Source organism: Coregonus lavaretus (assembly GCF_964263955.1).
Source record: "Coregonus lavaretus genome assembly, chromosome: 5".
NCBI classification, from domain to species: domain Eukaryota; kingdom Metazoa; phylum Chordata; class Actinopteri; order Salmoniformes; family Salmonidae; genus Coregonus; species Coregonus lavaretus.
Genome location: NC_139992.1, coordinates 75,167,530 through 75,189,776, shown reverse-complemented (window position 1 = coordinate 75,189,776; position 22,247 = coordinate 75,167,530). Strand labels below are relative to the sequence as shown.

Genomic DNA, 22,247 nt, shown 5'->3' with positions numbered 1-22,247 from the left:
ATCAAAAGAAAGCCAAGACCTCAGAAATAAAATTGTAGACCTCCACAAGTCTGGTTCATCCTTGGGAGCAATTTCCAAACGCCTGAAGGTACCACGTTCATCTGTACAAACAATAGTACGCAAGTATAAACACCAAGGGACCACGCAGCCGCCATACCGCTCAGGAAGGAGACGCGTTCTGTCTCCTAGAGATAAACGTACTTTGGTGTGAAAAGTGCAAATCAATCCCAGAACAACATCAAAGGACCTTGTGAAGATTCTGGAGGAAACTGGTACAAAAGTATCTATATCCACAGTAAAACAAGTCCTATATCGACATAACCTGAAAGGCCGCTCAGCAAGGAAGAAGCAACTGCTCCAAAACCGCCATAAAAAAGCCAGACTACGGTTTGCAACTGCACATGGGGACAAAGATCGTACATTTTGGAGAAATGTCCTCTGGCCTGATGAAACAGAAATAGAACTGTTTGGCCATAATGACCATCGTTATGTTTGGAGGAAAAAGGGGGGACTTGCAAGCCGAAGAACACCATCCCAACCGTGAAGCACGGGGGTGGCAGCATCATGCTGTGGGGGTGCTTTGCTGCAGGAGGGACTGGTACACTTCACAAAATAGATGGCATCATGAGGAAGGAAAATTATGTGGATATATTGAAGCAACATCTCAAGACATCAGTCAGGAAGTTAAAGCTTGGTCGCAAATGGGTCTTCCAAATGGACAACGACCCCAAGCATACTTCCAAAGTTGTGGCAAAATGGCTTAAGGACAACAAAGTCAAGGTATTGGAGTGGCCATCACAAAGCCCTGACCTCAATCCTATAATGTGTGGGCAGAACTGAAAAAGTGTGTGCGAGCAAGGAGGCCTACAAACCTGACTCAGTTACACCATCTCTGTCAGGAGATTACCCATGTTAAACAATTTAAAGGCAATGCTACCAAATACTGAGTGTATGTAAACTTCTGACCCACTGGGAATGTGATAAAAGAAATAAAAGCTTAAATAAATCATTCTCTACTATTATTCTGACATTCCACATTCTTAAAATAAAGTGGTGATCCTAACTGACCTAAAACAGGGAATTTTTACTAGGATTAAATGTCAGGAATTGTGAAGAACTGAGTTTAAATGTATTTGGCTAAGGTGTATGTAAACTTCCTACTTCAACTGTAATTGCGGGAAAAATACAGTTTTCAAAGCAACTACTGTTGTTCTAGTTACAAAGGAGAGTCACAGCTTTCTTTGAGTATATCATGTATTTCTCACCTCTTGAATTCATGGCACAACTTTACAACCAGAGTAGGCTGTAGTTAGTATGATTTTGATGTGCCCGTGCTCAAAGCAGTGCACGCCATTTACATCAAGTAGCCTAGACCTTTTGTAGGACATTAGCCTACATTTACTGATAGCTTAATGAATTAGCCTACATGGCTATGTAGCAACAATATCATATTTAGAGTAAGCAATCTAGCTAAGTGTTTTGAGTTCCCACTTCCTCAAGTAATATAGGCCAATATGCACAAAGATGTCGGCAAATTCTCTGAAGAGCCAAAAAGAAATCTGATCATTCTGGATCCTATTTTGACAGGTTACACATCAAAATATCAATCATGCATTCCCTGGATATGTTAGATGAAATTGCTTACTTTCTGAATCATGGCTACCATCACAGCTTTCTTACTTGGAACTGAAAAAAAAGTATTCTAGAGCCCTGCCACTAATGTAACGTAACTGTCAATAAAAATACATATAGTTGTATTTATTGTTATCAAGTAAAATGGTTACATTTTTCACAATATTACTTTTTGTCCATATCACCCAGCTCTAGAGAGAGAGAGTGTGTGTGTGTGTGTGTGTGTGTGTGTGTGTGTGTGTGTGTGTGTGTGTGTGAGTGCGTGCGTGCGTGGCTCTGTTCTGTTGGCATGTCTCTGTCCCAGCCTCAATTCTCATTTCAACTACACTTCTGCCAGCCTGGGCACGAGCCACAAATATACCCACATATACTCAATCAGATCACACAGACACACACACTCTTCTGGTAAAAGCAGCAAACCTGTGTGTGTTTTGGTCTGAGTGAGTGAGTGTGTTACCTGTTGGAGGAGAGCCTGAGCATGTGCATTGGTGATTGCGTTTGTGGCCTGCACCGTCTGCCTCTGAAAGTCCAGTCCATTCGTTTGGACTCCTGAGAACAGAAACGCAATCAAGTCATCAGGAAAAAAACTCTCCCATACACACACACACTTTCACATTTGCACACACAGCACACACAAATCAACACGTGTGAACATAATACGCACACAAGCACTGAAGTAGCCTCTAATTACAGCAACAGCACAACAACCCACTTAACTTTCACTGAATCTCTCTCTCTATTAGGTTTCTCAATCAACACTACAAAAACTCTGTGGGACAGGCATAGCAGTGAGACCCAGGGGCGTGTTCAAAGGGCACCAAACAGGACTACAGGTTTTCAAACAGAAGACCATTACCTGAACTTAGAGTCTAATAACCAAGGACATTTTTGTTGTCCGTTTGTGACCATTTTAAACTGTTTGTGCCTCCTGAATGCGCTCCAGATACGGGCAGGCAGAGCAATGCAGCAGCAGGCCACAGCAGGTAACTCACCTGCATTTCCGTCCCCACTCTGACTCTCCATTGCACATTTACTAGTTTCTGATGGATTACTCATTTTAGAATCTGAAAGAGGCAGACAGACAAACAGACAGAGAGAGACTTTCACTCAACTGTCATTGATCCTCTAAAAGCAACGCCCCACCATCCCATTCCAAAACAGCCCCTAAAGCCCACATCTTATAAATATCCGATGTCGTATGCCGTACTTAATACAATGAAACCAGACACCTCCCACTCCTTCCAACAGAGCCTGATAATGTTTTCTAATGGGCTACACCCCCACAACTACCTCTAGCCTACATGCAGTGTATTTTCCCATAGAAAACGGGGTAAAAAAAATTGCACCAGGTAACAATTGCACTATTAGGAAGCCCCATTTAATACAGTGACAATCAACACTGGGCTCCCGAGTGGCACAGCGGTCTAAGGCACTCCATCTCAGCGCTTGAGGCATCACTACAGACACCCTGGTTCGATTCCAAGCTGTATCACAACTGGCTGTGATTGGGAGTCCCTTAGGGCGGCGCACAATTGGTCCGGGTTTGGCCGGTGTAGGCCATCATTGTAAATAAGAATTTGTTCTTAACTGACTTGCCTAGTTAAATAAAGCTTAAATAAAATAAAATAAACATCATCAACCATGGCAAATAGGATACCTTGAAGCATGCCTTTACATCCATAAAAGCCCAGCAGGATAATGTTTTATCCCCTTTTGACTTGTTCCTTGATGATTTCGCTCTCTCTCTCACACTCACACACATACACGCACACACATTTTAAATACTTTATTTGAATCCACCAATCAAATTGACAAAAAAAGGATCCAAACATGTCAAAAGGTCCCTGTATGAATGGCATTTAAGGGTACAGAAAGCACCTCATTCTCCAAACAGCTAGGCTGCCCACGACAGCTGAAACAGAGCAGTACCTAGCTAATTGCTTTGCCCTAGTTTTTGTCAGGCCCGCAATCTGGAAGCCACACACTGCAAGCCTGTGTACGTGGCCGAAACTGCCAAATATCAGTGCCATCAGCTTGCACCTACACCTGAGGCTGTCCAAGTGTGCCACGAGGGGCTGGTATTTAAGCAACTTCTCGGCAAAGGCCTGCTCCATGTGGCCGTCAAATGAGCAGCCCACTTCCAAAATGAGCACCTCCCCCTGGCCTCCCCCCACAACAACGATATCTGGCGTATTTGGCACACAGGAAAACACATCATCATCAACATCACAAACACACACACAACACCAGACCCCATGACTCACCCACTTCTGTTGAACCTGTATTTTCCAGCATGCTTGCAAAAGCTGGCGGCGGCAGATAGGCTTGGTTCCACCGGACAGCACACTGCCCCTCCTCTCCCTACTCCCTCTCTTCACTCTCCACTGGTCAGTGCAGAGTCCAGTCAAACTACAGCTACACACACAAGACACAGACAGACTGGCACAGTCCGCTGAACGCTCCACTGAACAACAGTGAGACACAGCCTCAGCATTCCACTTAAGCCAACAGGTTTTAAACTAACAGCTCTCCCTCACTCTCACTCGCTCTTTCTCTACCTCTCTTTTCTTCTCAACCGTCTCCCTCCTTTTCCCTCCCTCTCTCTCTCTCTCTCTCCGGTGCGTGCCAGGATTGTCACGACTACTGAAAAAGTTATCTCCCTTTCTTTCTGGAAGAAACAGAAACAACGAGTGCAGCTGGCGCCTCTCTCCCTCCACCCACCCCACTCTATAATGAAGTATAATCAGTATTCAGCTGATTAAAGCTGTATGCAAATCAGGCCCTACTTCATTAGCGATTCAGGGCTTTGAAGTCCTGTGAGCGACTCATTTCACATCGGGCTCTGAAAGCTTTCTGCATAATTTAAAACCCATAAATATGTATCATGTCATTAGCATATTAATTGGATGGCTTTTTGGAGAACAATAAAAAACAGGGGAATAAAAAAGAGAAAAAAAAGAAAAGAGAAGTCCGGGCTCAAACTAAGCCCAATTACTGGCAGAATGCAGGCAGCAGAGTAATTAAAGGGATGGAAACAACTGGCCAGAATTCAGTGTGATGGCTGTCGGCAGTGGTCTGGGCATGTTGGCGTGGAAAGGTGGTGGGTGCGAATAGAACTAATAGAATGTCTCGGACTGCTGGTCCCAAACTCTGCCAGGAGTCACAGAGACCAGGCCTGGTTATTAATGAGGGGGTGGAGGTGGGGGGAATAAATAACTCCACATTAATCCACCACGAGCCCGTCATTACTACCAGACCCCCGTGGCAATGGCATTCCACTCTGCACAACAACTGAGACAGAGAGAGCGAGAGAGAGAGAGAGAGAGAGAGAGAGAGAGAGAGAAGGGGGGGTAGAGGGTACTATTGGCTATGTTTATGAAGCGTGTCAAGATTAGCATATTTAGATTAGCTTTAAATTCCATTAGGCTAGTTGTTCGTATTCAGAGGGCTTTTTTCCCCATCTCACTCTTTTTAATTTAGCGTAGAAGAACATGTCTTGGAAATTAATGTAGCGGGCAGGCAGGCGCCGACTGACAGAGTGGGATGTCAAAGCAATGTTAAAATGAAATCTGACTGTTTTCGGGGGTAGACCTCTGAAAAAGAGGGGGACGAACGTGTTGCTTAGCCTTGCTCAGAGAATCCTCAACAAAAAACTAAACCAAATTATTTTATTTTCTTGGCTCCCTAACTACAACCCTTCCAACCTCAATCACAAAAGACTGATATTTATCACACTAGTGACCAAGACAAACAGAGACTGAAGAAAGGGCATGACAAAGCAGTAGGGACAGTAATCAACAGTAGGGACAGTAATCAACAGTAGGGACAGTAATCAAACAATAGCCTAAAAACAGTGTTTTTACAGTTGCAGTGTGGGACATTATTAGACTAGCTTGTGGTACTTTTTCAAACAAGGATGCTATTGGCTAACCATTTTCTTCAGAAGGCCGATTTAGGCCAGGTTCCGAAACTTAAACCCGCTTTCTCAAAGCCCCAGCAAATGTTTCAACCACTAACTCTCCAAGTGTGAATTTGTTGATGGAAAAAATAAGGTTCCCTCCAATGAAACAAGGACAGAGATACCCAAACAACAGACGCCCTATCTTCCTCCTTCCAAACCACAACCATACATTACTATACCCCTCTTAATGCAAAAAAACACAAAAAAAACAGAAGGGTTCAGAGGCAAAGAGAAGTAAGGAGAAAGGCACTTTATTTAAACCACAGTTGCTAGGGTGGCTCGCAAAATCCAACTGTGGAACGAACAATTCATTATGCAAATATTTTAGCAGAGAGAATTTTTAATAGGTAACTCATTAGCACTTTTTTATGGAGAGGCTGAGTGAATATTGAGGAACAGCTAATGTGAAGAGAGACATTCAACGTGAGGCATAGCGAGCGTAGAATAATAAGCATATTCAAATTCCACTGACATTTAACTTCACCCATGGTATGTAAGTCACGGCAACACTTCAAACTAAGTTCCCATTAATATCATATAGCTGAGTTGAGCCTATAGGCCTGAACTACTTTGTTAATACAGCACTTAGCATGTAACAGTGTCTGCATTAAGGAATTTCACTGTTCTACAATTATGGTGACCAAATACACTGCTCAAAAATATAAAGGGAACACTTAAACAACACAATGTAACTCCAAGTCAATCACACTTCTGTGAAATCAAACTGTCCACTTAGGAAGCAACACTGATTGACAATAAATGTCACATGCTGTTGTGCAAATGGAATAGACAACAGGTGGAAATTATAGGCAATTAGCAAGACACCCCCAATAAAGAAGTGGTTCTGCAGGTGGTGACCACAGACCACTTCTCAGTTCCTATGCTTCCTGGCTGATGTTTTGGTCACTTTTGAATGCTGGCGGTGCTTTCACTCTAGTGGTAGCATGAGACGGAGTCTACAAACCCACACAAGTGGCTCAGGTAGAGCAGCTCATCCAGGATGGCACATCAATGCGAGCTGTGGCAAGAAGGTTTGCTGTGTCTGTCAGCGTAGTGTCCAGAGCATGGAGGCGCTACCAGGAGACAGGCCAGTACATCCGGAGACGTGGAGGAGGCCGTATGAGGGTGGTATGAGGGCCCGACGTCCACAGGTGGGGGTTGTGCTTACAGCCCAACACCGTGCAGGACGTTTGGCATTTGCCAGAGAACACCAAGATTGGCAAATTCGCCACTGGCGCCCTGTGCTCTTCACAGATTAAAGCAGGTTCACACTGAGCACATGTGACAGACGTGACAGAGTCTGGAGACGCCGTGGAGAACGTTCTGCTGCCTGCAACATCCTCCAGCATGACCGGTTTGGCGGTGGGTCAGTCATGGTGTGGGGTGGCATTTCTTTGGGGGGCCGCACAGCCCTCCATGTGCTCGCCAGAGGTAGCCTGACTGCCATTAGGTACCGAGATGAGATCCTCAGACCCCTTGTGAGACCATATGCTGGTGCGGTTGGCCCTGGGTTCCTCCTAATGCAAGACAATTCTAGACCTCATGTGGCTGGAGTGTGTCAGCAGTTCCTGCAAGAGGAAGGCATTGATGCTATGGACTGGCCCGCCCGTTCCCCAGACCTGAATCCAATTGAGCACATCTGGGACATCATGTCTCGCTCCATCCACCACAGACTGTCCAGGAGTTGGCGGATGCTTTAGTCCAGGTCTGGGAGGAGATCCCTCAGGAGACCATCCGCCACCTCATCAGGAGCATGCCCAGGCGTTGTAGGGAGGTCATACAGGCACGTGGAGGCCACACACACTACTGAGCCTCATTTTTACTTGTTTTAAGGACATTACATCAAAGTTGGATCAGCCTGTAGTGTGGTTTTCCACTTTAATTTTGAGGGTGACTCCAAATCCAGACCTCCATGGGTTGATAAATTTGATTTCCATTGATAATTTTGTTGTCAGCACATTCAACTATGTAAAGAAAAAAGTATTTAATAAGATTATTTCATTCATTCAGATCTAGGATGTGTTGTTTAAGTGTTCCCTTTATTTTTTTGAGCAGTGTATTTTTCCATTTGTCCTATCGATCATGTATCTCTCTCCTACTATTAGATCTTTTAAAACAAGACGTTTTGCCACCAACTTTAGCACTTTTTGCCAACTTTTATTTATATCTGAAATGTAATGCAACAAATCCTGTACTTTTATTTCTGCCAACTAACCTAGTCATGATTGAGGTAATATGTTTAAAATGTCCCGCCAGCCCCTCAGTATAAATGTCCCCTATCATCTTAACAGCTTTGGCACGCATTCAATTATGAACATTCTATTGTTGTTCTCTGACATCAAACTTGTCCTTGTTATTATGAAAAAGTATAAACCTGGTATAAACACAAAAACGGCAGTCTGCATGACATCAAAGCAGCCTGGTCCAAATAGCAGAGTTACCTGCTACATTTTTTTTGCACCAAAAAAAAACATCTGTTTAAAATTGTATTTAGGATATGTAAATCTAGCAAGCCAGGCAACTAAAAGCAACTTTCTAGACAATGTTTTGGTTTGTTGCTGTTTTTTTTAGCTAACTTACCTATCTAGCTAGCCAGCTCATTACAGTGAGGTACAAAACATTAGGAACACCTTCCAAATATTGAGTTGCACCCCTCTTTGCCCTAAGAACAGCCTCAATTCGTAGGGGCATGTACTCTACAAGGTCTCAAAAGACTCCAATGCTTCCCGCAGTTGTGTCAAGTTGTCTGGATGTCCTTTGGGTGGTGGACCATTCTTTATACACATGGGAAACAGCTGGTGTGAAAATCCCAGCAGCGTTGCAGTTCTTGACACACTCAAACCGGTGCACCTGGCACCTAATATCATACCTCGTTCAAAGGCACTTCAATATTTCACCCTCTGAATGGCACACATACACAATCCATTATCTCAAGGCTTAAAAATCACTTTAACCTGTCTCCTCCCCTTCATCTACAATGATTGAAGTGGATTTAACAGGTGACATCAGTAAGGGATCATAGCTTTCACCTGTATTCACCTGGTCAGTCTATGTCATGGAAATAGCATGTTTTGTAGACTCAGTGTAATTACCTAGCTACAGATTGGTTATATCACATTATCTGAAGTACAAAGATTTTTGGTGTCCATTACTGGACATTATAGGAAAGCCCCATACAAACCACCGCAATAGATTTTTCAACTAACCTGTATTTGCCGATACTTTTTAAATTATTTTTAAGAGAAGATTTTAAATAGCCAATATGGCAGCGTACATGTTGTTGGATTACTTCATGGAGCAAAAACATTTATAATATAAATAACGGAGCATTTTCTCAATTCAAACGAACCACCTGCAACATTTATAAGACACACTATATAAAAGTATGTGGACATCCCTTCAAATTAGTGGATTCGGCTATTTCAGCCACACCCACTGCTGACAGGTGTATAAAATCGAGCACATAGCCATGCAATCTCCATAAAAAAAACATTGGCAGTAGAACGGCCTTACTGAAGAGCTCAGAGACTTTCAACGTGGCACCGTCATAGGATGCCACCTTTCCAACAGGTCAGTCCATCAAATTTCTGCCCTGCTAGAGCTGCCCTAGTCAACTGTAAGTGCTGTTATTGTGAAGTGGAAACATCTAGGAGCAACAACATCTCAGCCGCAAAGTGGTAGGCCACACAAGCTCACAGAACGGGACCGCAAGTGCTGAAGCGCGTTCCAAACTGCCTCTAGAAGCAACATCAGCACAATAACTGTTAGTCGGGAGCTTAATGAAATGGGTTTCTATGGCCAAGCAGCCGCACGCAAGCCTAATATCACCATGCGCAATGCCAAGCGTCGGCTGGAGTGGTGTAAAGCTCGCCGCCATTGGACTCTGGAGCAGTGGAAACGCTAGAGTGATGAATCACGCTTCGCCATCTGGCAGTCCGAAGCACAAATCTGGGTTTGGCGGATGCCAGGAGAACACTACCTGCCCGGATGCATAGTGCCAACTGTAAAGTTTGGTGGAGGAGGAATAATGGTCTGGGGATGTTTTTCATTGTTTGGGCTAGGCCCCTTAGTTCCAGTGAAGGGAAATCTTAACGCTAGAGCATACAATGACATTCTAGACGATTCTGTGCTTCCAACTTTGTGGCAACAGTTTGGGGAAGGCCCTTTCCTGTTTCAGCATGACAATACCCCCGTGCACAAAGCCCGACCTCACTAATGCTCTTGTGGCTGAATGGAAGCAAGTCCCCGCAGCAATGTTCCAACATCTACATAAATAAAAATTACATTAGTGGAAAGCCTTCCCAGAAGAGTGGAGGCTGTTATAGCAGCAAAGGGGGGACCAACTCCATATTAATGCCCATGATTTTGGAATGAGATGTTTGATGAGCAGGTGTCCACATACTTTTGGTCATGTAGTGTACTTCTTTGCCCGAATCAAGAATGAAAAAAGTATTGCCAAATACAGGTTAGTTGAAAAATCTATGGCGGTGGTTTGTATGGGGCTTTCCTGTAACATCCAGTAATGGACACCAAAAATATTTGGTTATATCACATTATCTGGTAGCTAATAATCACCTGAACATATCTGGCAACATTTTGAATTTAACTGTAGCCAACTTTTTATTCACCATAACAGGAAAATGAACAGAAGATTAACACATTACAAGGTAATTATTTACAAATTATTTACAAGTATGGCGAGCTGCTAACTTACTGTTTGTGGATGTGAAGAAATTAAAGCAGTTATTAAAGCATTCTGTCCTATCAGAGAAATGTAGAACTTGATCAATGCTGCTTGCTGCTTCAGGTTACCATGACAACGGCTGCAACAACAGGGTCAAAGTTGAATCTCTTTGCTCAGTTGCCGCCGAAGTAGTGGTTCTGACTGGAGGGAGTACAACTACGACCGGAAGCGACTTTTTCGTAGCAAGTTAGGAGAACTTACACATCAGGTTAGGATTATTAACGTGTCAGGTTAGGAGACTTAGGTTAAGGTTAGTAAAAGTGTTAGAGTTAGTTAAAATGCTATCCTAACCTGCTATGAAAAGTCACTTCCGGTCGTAGCTGTACTCCCTCTAGTAACAACCCTAAGTAATGGCTATTTAAAAGGTGAATGCCTACAAGAAAGAGGTAAAGATGAGCTGTTTGAAAGGGCATTATATAAACATTTTCCAATTGTTTTTACAGGCAAAATTCTGTGAATACTATGTGAAAGAAGTATTAGAGTGGCCTAGCCCAGTGTTAGCAGGGCTACTGGCAAACCTGATTAGGCCTATAGTACATTCCAAAAAATATACCTGAACTACACTATATATTTTCTCTATCTATGCTATATTTCTTATTAGTCTTTTGTCCCTTTGAGAACCTTTTTGGCCTTCCTCTTGTCCTAGCCTAGGCTACATCCCACACAGCTGTCTGGACCCTTAGTTTACCAGATTAACTTTACCATGGTAATCTAGTACCAAGCCTACCTACTATCCATCTAGTCACATACTGTATAGTACATCACTATGTGCACATGACATGCTCCTCTCGAACTCCCACTCTAGAACAGCTTGTCTGTATGTTCTTCATGCATACTTTTCAGATGCCTTGCATCTATTACTGAACATAATGCATTATTCATGAAAACCATGTTTACTTCCTGAATATTCATGGGGGGAACTCTTGGGATGGAATGGGGTAAAGATGTAAAACTGGGAGGAAGTGAGGAGGGTGAGTGTGAAAACGAGAAAATAATTTCTCACCACAAAGTAGCTTAGTTTATAATTGACCCAATTTTGTTCTAAAAGCCCCTTGTTTTTTTTGTGTTTTTTTACAAAGGACTTACCGAATGCTTCCCACAACAATACAGGAACCCAACAAAATAAGTGAATGTTGTGCTACAGTGACAAGGATAGCCTGATTTCACACTTTGCAAAAAGCACAAGACACAACACAGCAATATGAATAAGATTATCTTTAATAAGTAACAGGGATGCAGCCTACAACTAAAATATGGACACACACACAAACGCCTAGCCTAAGCAGCAAATAGTTTGCCTGGCTACCCAAACTCCTTGCTCCGGCCAAACGCTACGCCATGCCCACGGACGTTAGTTTCTTCTCCGCAATAAGTCTGGATCTGAGTACCTCCCCGATGATTTCTAGAACGCATACACACTCTAACCATTCTGTTTGGTCCCATTAACCGATGGGTTGGGCCAGAGCCATAACACACGTGGATAAAGCAGCGTTTAAAAAATGTGTCATCGGCTTTGATACTCTGATTGGTTAGTGATGATCCAATCACTGATGACTTTGTTTTGTACAACACTCATTTTGACACCACCACAAATTACTTCAACAATGGCAGTCTTAGACTGAAGTACAGTATGTAGCGACCATATGTACCGAACATAGGGCAGCGGAAGAATTCAGTTTGAGTCATCAGGCAAGCAAATTGTGTAGTTGTCATATCTTTTGGAAAATGTGTTTGCTGGCTAGAATGTTCATAAAAGTTGAAGAAGGGCGACAATAGCCCTATAATATGACATCACATCGTGAGCAAAAAGGTTTTAGGCTACTTCAGCAAATCTGTATGTTTGTCTGGAGTGTTTATTATCACGGTGAAAAACAGTGGCATGAGAAAATAAAATGGGTGGGAACCCTTGTCTGCCCCTTCATCAAACTGAGACCGAGGACATTAATGGATTTGTGCCTCTCTTGTGCCCCTGGCTGTCACCGAAGTACGCATCACTACCCTCCCCGGGGGAAAAAATGGCACAGGTAGGCTGGGCCTCGCGGACATGGATTGCAAAGAAACGGCATTCAAAACAGATGCTGAAGACGGGAATTAATCTAAACAAGAGGTGGGGAAATCCAAGGCATCGTTTTTAAATATCGGAAACCTCCCCAAATTAGGCATTCTACTGAAGTTTTTAATATATTCAGTCTGCGTAAACAAACGCAACCGATACAGACGCACACACAGAACTCAAATCAAGACAAGAGGGACTCGGTGGTCTGGGGTGAAACTTCAAAGCTTTCATCCAAACTCAGACTGTAGCGAATGGCGAGACAATGGCGGCAACTATTTTTTCCCTTTCGACCATTAATGTTTTTAGTGGATTTACGGCGGCAGGAGCAGCCTCTATATAACTGTCAATGCTATATTTTTGGGGATTGTGGTCAATTTAAATAGGCAAAATAAAATAAATTGAAACTCGTTTATTACTTAAAACACATCCAGTAGGTAGGCAGCACCATATTACTTAAAACACATCCAGGAGGTTGGCAGCACCAAGACGTCCTAAACAATGCTAAACAGTACTATTTAGGCTATACATTTCATAAAGCGTTTAGGATTTTATCTATAGGCTAAAGAGAGCAGTACTATTGTTGATATCACGCTTCTGGCAAAGAAACTAGCTCACGGGCTAGGTGCTGAAAATGGGCAGATTGTAGCTGCCACCATGGATGAAAAAAAGATGGGTTAGCCTACTTTGTCTTTAGCCTACTGTTAATCTAAAAACATGATTCATAGGCATATAAGCCAAAGAGAGACATTAGTCATTTTCTATAACCGCTAAACTAAAGGTTTTGACATATTTTGCGGGGAACGCGAGATAATGTCGAATAGTTCATGGGATATGCTGAACTCCGCATTCTCTATGACTACGTTATTATGGTCGGACAGGCCCACATGAATAACACAACACAGGCTACAACGTCTGCATCGAGCACAAAGGCTGGGAACATATAAAAACACGCTGCGGCCCTCCGACATCAAGCAAGTTAGCTTCTCGGCTTTCCATTATGCTACTGTAAATACGATTATAATGTAATATGCACAGCCGCTGGCTGTTGTTGGAAAAATGAATATGCAAACCTCCTCCAAGAAGCAGGTAGGTTCACGCCACACACAAAGCCGATCTGCCTAGTTTTAGCAGCCAAGCTAGCCACCTTATCAAGCTAGTACAGCTACAGTACAGTATTTGAGCAATATCTGAATATGGCATGTATAAAAACTACAATCACGTAGCCGATTACTAATAAAATATGCTAAATCGCATTTGTAGACAGGAGTATGAATATGTAGCAGTGTACAGCGGTCTAATCACACAAAGGGAGGCATGTTTTTTTGCCTTTAATTTGTCATCGCACTGCAATAGCCCGTTTACCCCTCTGTCAAATATCTGCTAGCTGTGAATTAACTCAAATGACGCGTACAACAGCAACACTGGGCTAACTAATTTTGTTGTCGCGTTTCTTCTGTGCTACATGGGTTGAGAGAAAAAGTGTTTGAATATGTAAAATTCTGTAATGATTACCTGGTCCTGAACTCTCATCTTGACTCGCTGCTCCTCCGTCCGCCATTTTGAATATTTAACCCGAAATCCCATCCCTGGTAGGAGGAAAGGGATAAAACTACACACACCCCGCACGACTCATGTGCTAGTGCACTGTATTTACCTGATAAATAAAGTTGAAAAAAGTATGCATAAATTATGTTTTTATAATCATGTTATTATGTTTGCATGTGTTTATGTAACCCATGTTAGTAATATTAATATTAGCCTACTAGGCTAAAGTAAATTTAACTAAATGCATCTTCAAATATCCTTAATGTTGTCGGCTGCAAATATGGTATAATATGTAAGAAATAATCAATGCGCGGCTATTATGCGTTCTATCGAAAATAATGAATGACGTGGAAGGTGTTGTTCCACGACCCGCTAGCTGAACTGACCTTCCAGGGTCAGAGAGCCCCTAGTTGATTATTCCTTTTATGCCATGGCTATAATTTAACACATTTGCCACTTGAAATGTGTCCAACATCCACTAACCAAACCATTAGTCCTAGCTTGCTATTATGAAACTCGAATTCAACAATGGCAATAATGTTTTCAATTAGACTTTTGCATTAAAAAGCAGCTCAAACAAAACATGTAAGAATTAACTATAGCCATTGAATTCTACCATGCCTATATACAGTGCTTTATAGGGAATTATAAAATGGGTGGGTCGAGCCCTGAATTCTGATTGGCTGACAGCTGTGGTATATCAGACCATATACCAAGGTTATGAGAAAACATTTTTACTGCTCTAAATACGTTGGTAACCAGTTTATAATAGCAATAAGTCACCTCTGGGGTTTGTGGTATATGGCCAGTATACCACGGTTAAGGGCTGTATCCAGGCACTCAGCGTAGCGACGTGCTTAAGAACAGCCCTTAGCCTTGGTATATTGGCCACATACCTCACCCCCTCAGGCCTTATTGCTTCATTATACAACAGGTGGGTCTAATCCTGGATGCTGATTGGTTAAAACCGCATTCCAGTCAGTGTCTATTCCTCAAGTTACCACCGGCTAAGTCTATGATGTTAAAATGGCAATTTACTCAGTTCCATCCGACTGCGCACTCCACTGTCTCATCAGCTCAGCCAGGCAATTTATATACTAGATCTATAATGTAAAAAGCATCTAGACATTATCTCCCATTTCTTTTAGACTAGCATTTGGTTTTCAACAGCAGAGATCTGTAATAACCTTGCTATCAGACCATATACCAAGGGGTCGCTGCTCGAGGGCATTATCACTTTTATACAACGGGTTACCAACATATTCAAATAATGATTGACATATTTTCATAAAAAACATTATTTTGATGAATTTATTCATACTATTTCATCCTTCCAGAATATATAGTCCCGACACAAATCTAGGGTTGCTACCCAAGCCGGCTGGTCGTTCGTTCTATTGGTTCGGTTGCCAGAGATGTGACCCAGTCGCTCAGCCTTTTTGTTCTGTATCTACGGACGCGACTCAGTCATTCGTTCTAAATGTTCCATTGCCATATTGGTTGGTAACGTTCTTATCCCTTGCTTGCTAGCTAGCCAACTATGGCTAACTTAGTCACGTCAAACAGTGCAGCCAGAATAACAACGACGTAGTTGCATTTGTTTAAGCTGTTTTCCAGTTACATTTATTTGGATACATCCATAACAATGAGCTAATGATGCGCAATTTCACCTGGCATAGAAAATGTGCTCTCTCGTCAGGACACTGTTGTTCGAGAGCTAGCCAATAACACAGCTAACACAATCACTTCAAACTGAAGCTGGAAAGACTTCAAACTAGCTGCATTGTTTCGTTTGACCTGTTGTCTATTGATAGTTCCATAAAAATTATGCTGATTCATGATTTCGACTGGCTGAGAAAAGCTGCCTACCTGTCTGTCTCATCCCGACTCCTGACACGTTAATTACTATGGGACAGCTGGAGATCGAATTTGAATATTGAAACATTGTTGCAAATGTCGGAGAGACAGACAGCAAGGTTTATACAAATCTCCACTGTTGAAAACTAAATGTTAGTCTAAAAGAAATGTGAGATAATGTGTAGATGCTTTTTATAGTGGAGATCAAGTTTATAAACTGCCTGGCTGGGCTGATGAGACAGTGGATTGCGCAGTCAGATGGAACAGAGTAAATAGGCATTTTAACGTCATAGATTTAGCCAGTGTTAACTTGTGGAATAGACACCAGCTGAAATGCGGTTTTAACCAATCAGCAGTCAGGAATTAGACTCACCCGTTGTATAAGGTTGAAAAATACCACGGCTGTCAGCCAATCAGCATTCAGGGCTCGAACCACCCAGTTTATAATATGCAATATTCTACCATATTTGCAGCCTACAACATTAAGGATATTTGAAGATGCATTTAGTTTAATTTACTTAGCCTAGTAGGCTAATATGAATATTACTAACATTTTCATAATAGCAAGCTAGGACTGATGGTTTGGTTCGCTAAACTAGCAAGTCTGTTTTTTTGGTTACACAAGCAACTACTGTAGCTATCTAGTAAACTTGCTAGCTACTTCAGTGGATGTTGAACACATTTCTACCGGGAAATGAACACATTGTGGCAAATGTGTTAAATTATAGCCGTGGCAAATGTGGCAAATGTGCAAATTATAGCCATGGCAAATGTGTTAAATTCTGTGTTAAAGTATAGCCAGTTCCACTCCACAAGCGCGTCATGGAGCACACCTTTCACGTCTTTATTTTCCATAGAACGCATAGCCCCTCGTTGTTTATACCTTGCTTTAATTATATTATCCATAATGCATTGTTTGTGTCTGTAAGTGTATGTGAATTTGTATAGGCCTGTTCTAAACTGTGCTTGTGTGCCCGCGTGGTACATAGGCCTGCAGGCTGCAGTAGCATACTGTAATAGCCTAGACTATATGTGGGTTCAGACTCCGTTTTTTTATATCAATAGAATAACAGCAAGGGTGGTCTCCTGAGGTTTTCCTCTAAACTCCATCTCCCTTTGAACTTTATTTTGATCTTCAGGCAGTCAAGTTGAAACATCTAAGGATCCTATTGACATATCTTTGTGATGACGAATTGAAGTTGAGCGAGATAGTCATTTCTCAACTTAACTGTAGGTCTATGTTATGAGTAGGCTACTAGGGCCATGCTTTTTGGAGCGGAAATGGAGTCACAGTGCTTTTATCATTATTTCTAGAATTATCCACTAGTGTTTCTGCAGGTAGAAATCCTACGAAATTGACACAAGCTGTCTCCAACCAAACAATCAAATAACATTTTATTGTAAAAAATCTAGTAACATTTTATTTGTCACACGCTTCGCAAACAACAGGTGTAGACTCACAGTGAAATGCTTACTTAAGGCCCCTTCCCAACAATGCAAGAATAAAAATATTGAACAAATTATAACACAATAAATAAATACACAATGAGTAACGATAACTTGGCTACATACACGCAGTGGTGGGAAAAAGTATGCAATTGTCATACTTGAGTAAAAGTAAAGATACCTTAATAGAAAATGACTCAAGTAAAAGTGAAAGTCACCCAGTAAAATACTACTTTTACATTTACATTTAAGTCATTTAGCAGACGCTCTTATCCAGAGCGACTTACAAATTGGTGCATTCAACTTAGGATAGCCAGTGGGACAACCACCCCCCTTTTATTTTTATTTTTGTTATTATTCTTATAATTTTTTTTAAATGGGGGGGTTGGGGAAGGGAGGGGGGTAGAAGGATTACTGTTATACTATTCCAGGTATTCCTTAAAGTAAAAGTCTAAAGGTATTTGGTTTTAAGTGTACTTAAGTATCAAAAGTAAATGTAATTGCTAAAATATACTTAAGTATATTTTTGCTTAGTATATGAATTATTTCAAATTCCTTATATTAAGCAAACCAGATGGCACCATTTTCTTGTTTTATTATTTACGGATAGCCAGGGGCACACTCCAACACTCAGACATAATTTACAAACGAAGCATTTATGTTTATTGAGTCCGCCAGATCAGAGGCAGTAGAGATGCCCAGGGATGTTCTCTGGATAAGTGTGTGAATTGGACCATTTTCCTGTCCTGCTAAGCATTCAAAATGTAATGAGTACTTTTGGGTGTCAGGGAAAATGTATGGAGTAAAAAGTACATAATTTTCTTTAGGAATGTAGTGAAGTAAAAGTAAAGTAATGTACAGATTTTTACTTAAGTACTTTACACCGCTGCATACATGGGGTAGCAGTACCATGTCGATGTGCAGGGGTACAAGGTAATTGAGGTAGATACAGTATGTACAATACATACAATATAGGTAGAGTTAAAGTGACTAGGCAACAGGATAGATAATAAACAGTAGCAGCAGCGTATGTGATGAGTCAAAAGAGTTAGTGCAAAGAGGGTCAATGCAGATAGTCCGGGTAGTTATTTGGTTAACTATTTAGTAGTCTTATGGCTTGGGGGTAGAAGCTGTTCAGAGTCCTGTCAGTTCCAAACTTGGTGCATCGTTACTGCTTGCCGTGCGGTAGCAGAGAGAACAGTCTGTGACTTGGGTGGCTGGAGTCTTTGACAACTTTTATGGCCTTCCTCTGACACCGCCTGGTATAAGGTCCTGGATGGCAGGGAGCTCGGCCCCAGTGATGTACTGGGTCGTACGCACTACCCTCTGTAGTGACTTGCAGTTGGATGCCAAGCAGTTGCCATACCGAGCGGTGATGCAGCCAGTCAAGATGTTCTCAATGGTGCAGATGTATAACTTTTTTGGGATCTGAGGGCCCATGCCATATCTTTTCAGCCTCCTGAGGGGGAAGAGGCATTGTCATGCTTTCTTCACGACTGTGTTGGTGTGTGTGGACCATGTTAATTCCTTAGTGAAGTGGACACCGAGGAACTTGAAGCTCTCGACCAGCTCCACTACAGCCCTGTCGATGTGGATGGGGGCGTGCTCGGCCCTCCGTTTCCTGTAGTCCACGATCAGCTCCTTTGTCTTGCTGGTTGTGATTGGACATGATTTGGAAAGGCACACCTGTCTATATAAGGTCTCACAGTTGACAGTGCATGTCAGAGCAAAAACCAAGCCATGAGGTCGAATGAATTGTCCAAATCAAATCAAATTTTATTTGTCACATACACGGGTTTAGCAGATGTTATAGCGGGTGTAGCGAAATGCTTGTGCTTCTAGCTCCGACAGTGCAGTAATATCTAACAAGTAATATCGAACAATTTCACAACATATACCCAATACACACTAAACTAGTAAGGAATAGAATTTAAGAATATATACATATATGGACAAGCAATGACAGAGCGGCATGTAGAATATTATAGAATAGAACACAGTATATACATATGAGATGAGTAGTGCAAGATATGTAAACATTATTAAAGTGACTAGTGTTCCAATAGGCAGCAGCAGCCTCTAATGTGCTAGTGATGGCTATTTAACAGTCTGATGGCCTTGAGATAGAAGCTGTTTTTCATTCTCTCGGTCCCAGCTTTGATGCACCTGTACTGACCTCACCTTCTGGATGATAGCGGGGTGAACAGGCAGTGGCTCGGGTGGTTGATGTCCTTGATGATTTTTTTGGCCTTCCTGTGACATCGGCTGCTATATGTGTCTTGGAGGGAGGGGAGTTTGGCCCCGGTAATGCGTTCGGCAGACCGCACCACCCCCTGGAGAGCCCTGCGGTTGTGGGGGGTGCAGTTGCCATACCAGGCGGTGATATAGCCCGACAGGATGCTCTCAATTGTGCATCTGTAAAAGTTTGTGAGGGTTTTAGGTGCCAAGCCGAATTTCTTCAGCCTCCTGGCACCACACTCCCAGAGCCTTCACCTCCTCCCTGTAGGTGGTCTCGTCATTGTTGGTAATCAAACCTACTACTGTTGTGTCGTCTGCAAACTTGATGATTGAGTTGGAGGCGTGCTTGGCCACGCAGTCATGGGTGAACAGGGAGTACAGGAGGGGGCTGAGCACGCACCCTTGTGGGGCCCCAGTGTTGAGGATCAGCGAAGTGGAGATGTTGTTTCCTACCTTCACCACCTGGGGGCAGCCCGTCAGGAAGTCCAGGACCCAGTTGCACAGGGTGGGGTTCAGACCCAGGGCCTCGAGCTTAATGATGAGCTTGGAGGGTACTATGGTGTTGAATGCTGAGCTATAGTCAATGAACAGCATTCTTACATAGGTATTCCTCTTGTCCAGATGGGATAGGGCAGTGTGCAGTGTGATGGCGATTGCATCGTCTGTGGATCTATTGAGGCGGTAAGCAAATTGAAGTGGGTCTAGGGTGACAGGTAAGGTAGAGGTGATATGATCCTTGACTAGTCTCTCAAAGCACTTCATGATGACAGAGGTGAGTGCTATGGGGCGATAGTCATTTAGTTCAGTTACCTTTGCTTTCTTGGGTACAGGAACAAGGGTGGCCATCTTGAAACATGTGGGAACAGCAGACTGGGAAAGGGAGAGATTGAATATGTCCGTAAACACACCAGCCAGCTGGTCTGTGCATGCTCTGAGGACGCGGCTAGGGATGCCGTTTGGGCCGGCAGCCTTGCGGGGGTTAACATGCTTAAATGTCTTAATCACGTCGGCCACGGAGAAGGAGAGGCCACAGTCCTTGGTAGTGGGCCTCGTCGGTGGCACTGTGTTATCCTCAAAGCGCAGAAGAAGGTGTTTAGCTTGTCTGGAAGCGAGACGTTGGTGTCGGCGATGTGGCTGGTTTTCCTTTTGTAGTCCGTGATTGTCTGTAGACCCTGCCACATACAGTGGGGAAAATAAGTATTTAGTCAGCCACCAATTGTGCAAGTTCTCCTACTTAAAAAGATGAGAGAGGCCTGTAATTTTCATCATAGGTACACGTCAACTATGACAGACAAAATGAGGAAAAAAATTCCAGAAAATCACATTGTAGCGATTTTTAATGAATTTATTTGCATATTATGGTGGAAAATAAGTATTTGGTCACCTACAAACAAGCAATATTTCTGGCTCTCACAGACCTGTAACAACTTATTTAAGAGGCTCCTCTGTCCTCCACTCGTTACCTGTATTAATGGCACCTGTTTGAACTTGTTATCAGTATAAAAGACACCTGTCCACCACCTCAAACAGTCACACTCCAAACTCCACTATGGCCAAGACCAAAGAGCTGTTAAAGGACACCAGAAACAAAATTGTAGACCTGCACCAGGCTGGGAAGACTGAATCTGCAATAGGTAAGCAGCTTGGTTTGAAGAAATCAACTGTGGGAGCAATTATTAGGAAATGGAAGACATACAAGACCACTGATAATCTCCCTCGATCTGGGGCTCCACGCAAGATCTCACCCCGTGGGGTCAAAATGATCACAAGAACGGTGAGCAAAAATCCCAGAACCACACGGGGGGACCTAGTGAATGACCTGCAGAGAGCTGGGACCAAAGTAACAAAGCCTACCATCAGTAACACACTACGCCGCCAGGGACTCAAATCCTGCAGTGCCAGACGTGTCCCCCTGCTTAAGCCAGTAAATGTCCAGGCCCGTCTGAAGTTTGCTAGAGTGCATTTGGATGATCCAGAAGAGGATTGGGATAATGTCATATGGTCAGATGAAACCAAAATAGAACGTTTTGGTAAAAACTCAACTCGTCGTGTTCGGAGAACAAAGAATGCTGAGTTGCATCCAAAGAACACCATACCTACTGTGAAGCATGGGGGTGGAAAAATCATGCTTTGGGGCTGTTTTTCTGCAAAGGGACCAGGACGACTGATCCGTGTAAAGGAAAGAATGAATGGGGCCATGTATCGTGAGATTTTGAGTGAAAACCTCCTTCCATCAGCAAGGGCATTGAAGATGAAACGTGGCTGGGTCTTTCAGCATGACAATGATCCCAAACACACCGCCCGGGCAACGAAGGAGTGGCTTCGTAAGAAGCATTTCAAGGTCCTGGAGTGGCCTAGCCAGTCTCCAGATCTCAACCCCATAGAAAATCTTTGGAGGGAGTTGAAAGTCCGTGTTGCCCAGCGACAGCCCCAAAACATCACTGCTCTAGAGGAGATCTGCATGGAGGAATGGGCCAAAATACCAGCAACAGTGTGTGAAAACCTTGTGAAGACTTACAGAAAACGTTTGACCTGTGTCATTGCCAACAAAGGGTATATAACAAAGTATTGAGAAACTTTTGTTATTGACCAAATACTTATTTTCCACCATAATTTGCAAATAAATTCATTAAAAATCTTACAATGTGATTTTCTGGATTTTCTTCCTCATTTTGTCTGTCATAGTTGATGTGTACCTATGATGAAAATTGCAGGCCTCTCTCATCTTTTTAAGTGGGAGAACTTGCACAATTGGTGGCTGACTAAAT

General features: G+C 42.8%; 1 protein-coding gene across 1 annotated transcript in view; it reads right to left on the bottom strand.

The window, feature by feature from the left end:
- LOC311129871 (POU domain, class 2, transcription factor 1-like) overlaps positions 1-13,951 on the bottom strand; it is a gene marked incomplete at its 5' end in the record, with an annotated part of 29,409 nt that extends 15,458 nt beyond the window's left edge. The window contains 3 exons of the mRNA XM_084162391.1: positions 2,090-2,181; positions 2,625-2,696; positions 13,906-13,951. Of these exons, the coding sequence (XP_084018517.1) occupies positions 2,090-2,181; positions 2,625-2,696; positions 13,906-13,951 (210 nt within the window). The remainder of the gene's footprint in view (positions 1-2,089; positions 2,182-2,624; positions 2,697-13,905) is intronic.
- Between the last annotated feature and the right edge of the window lie 8,296 nt (positions 13,952-22,247).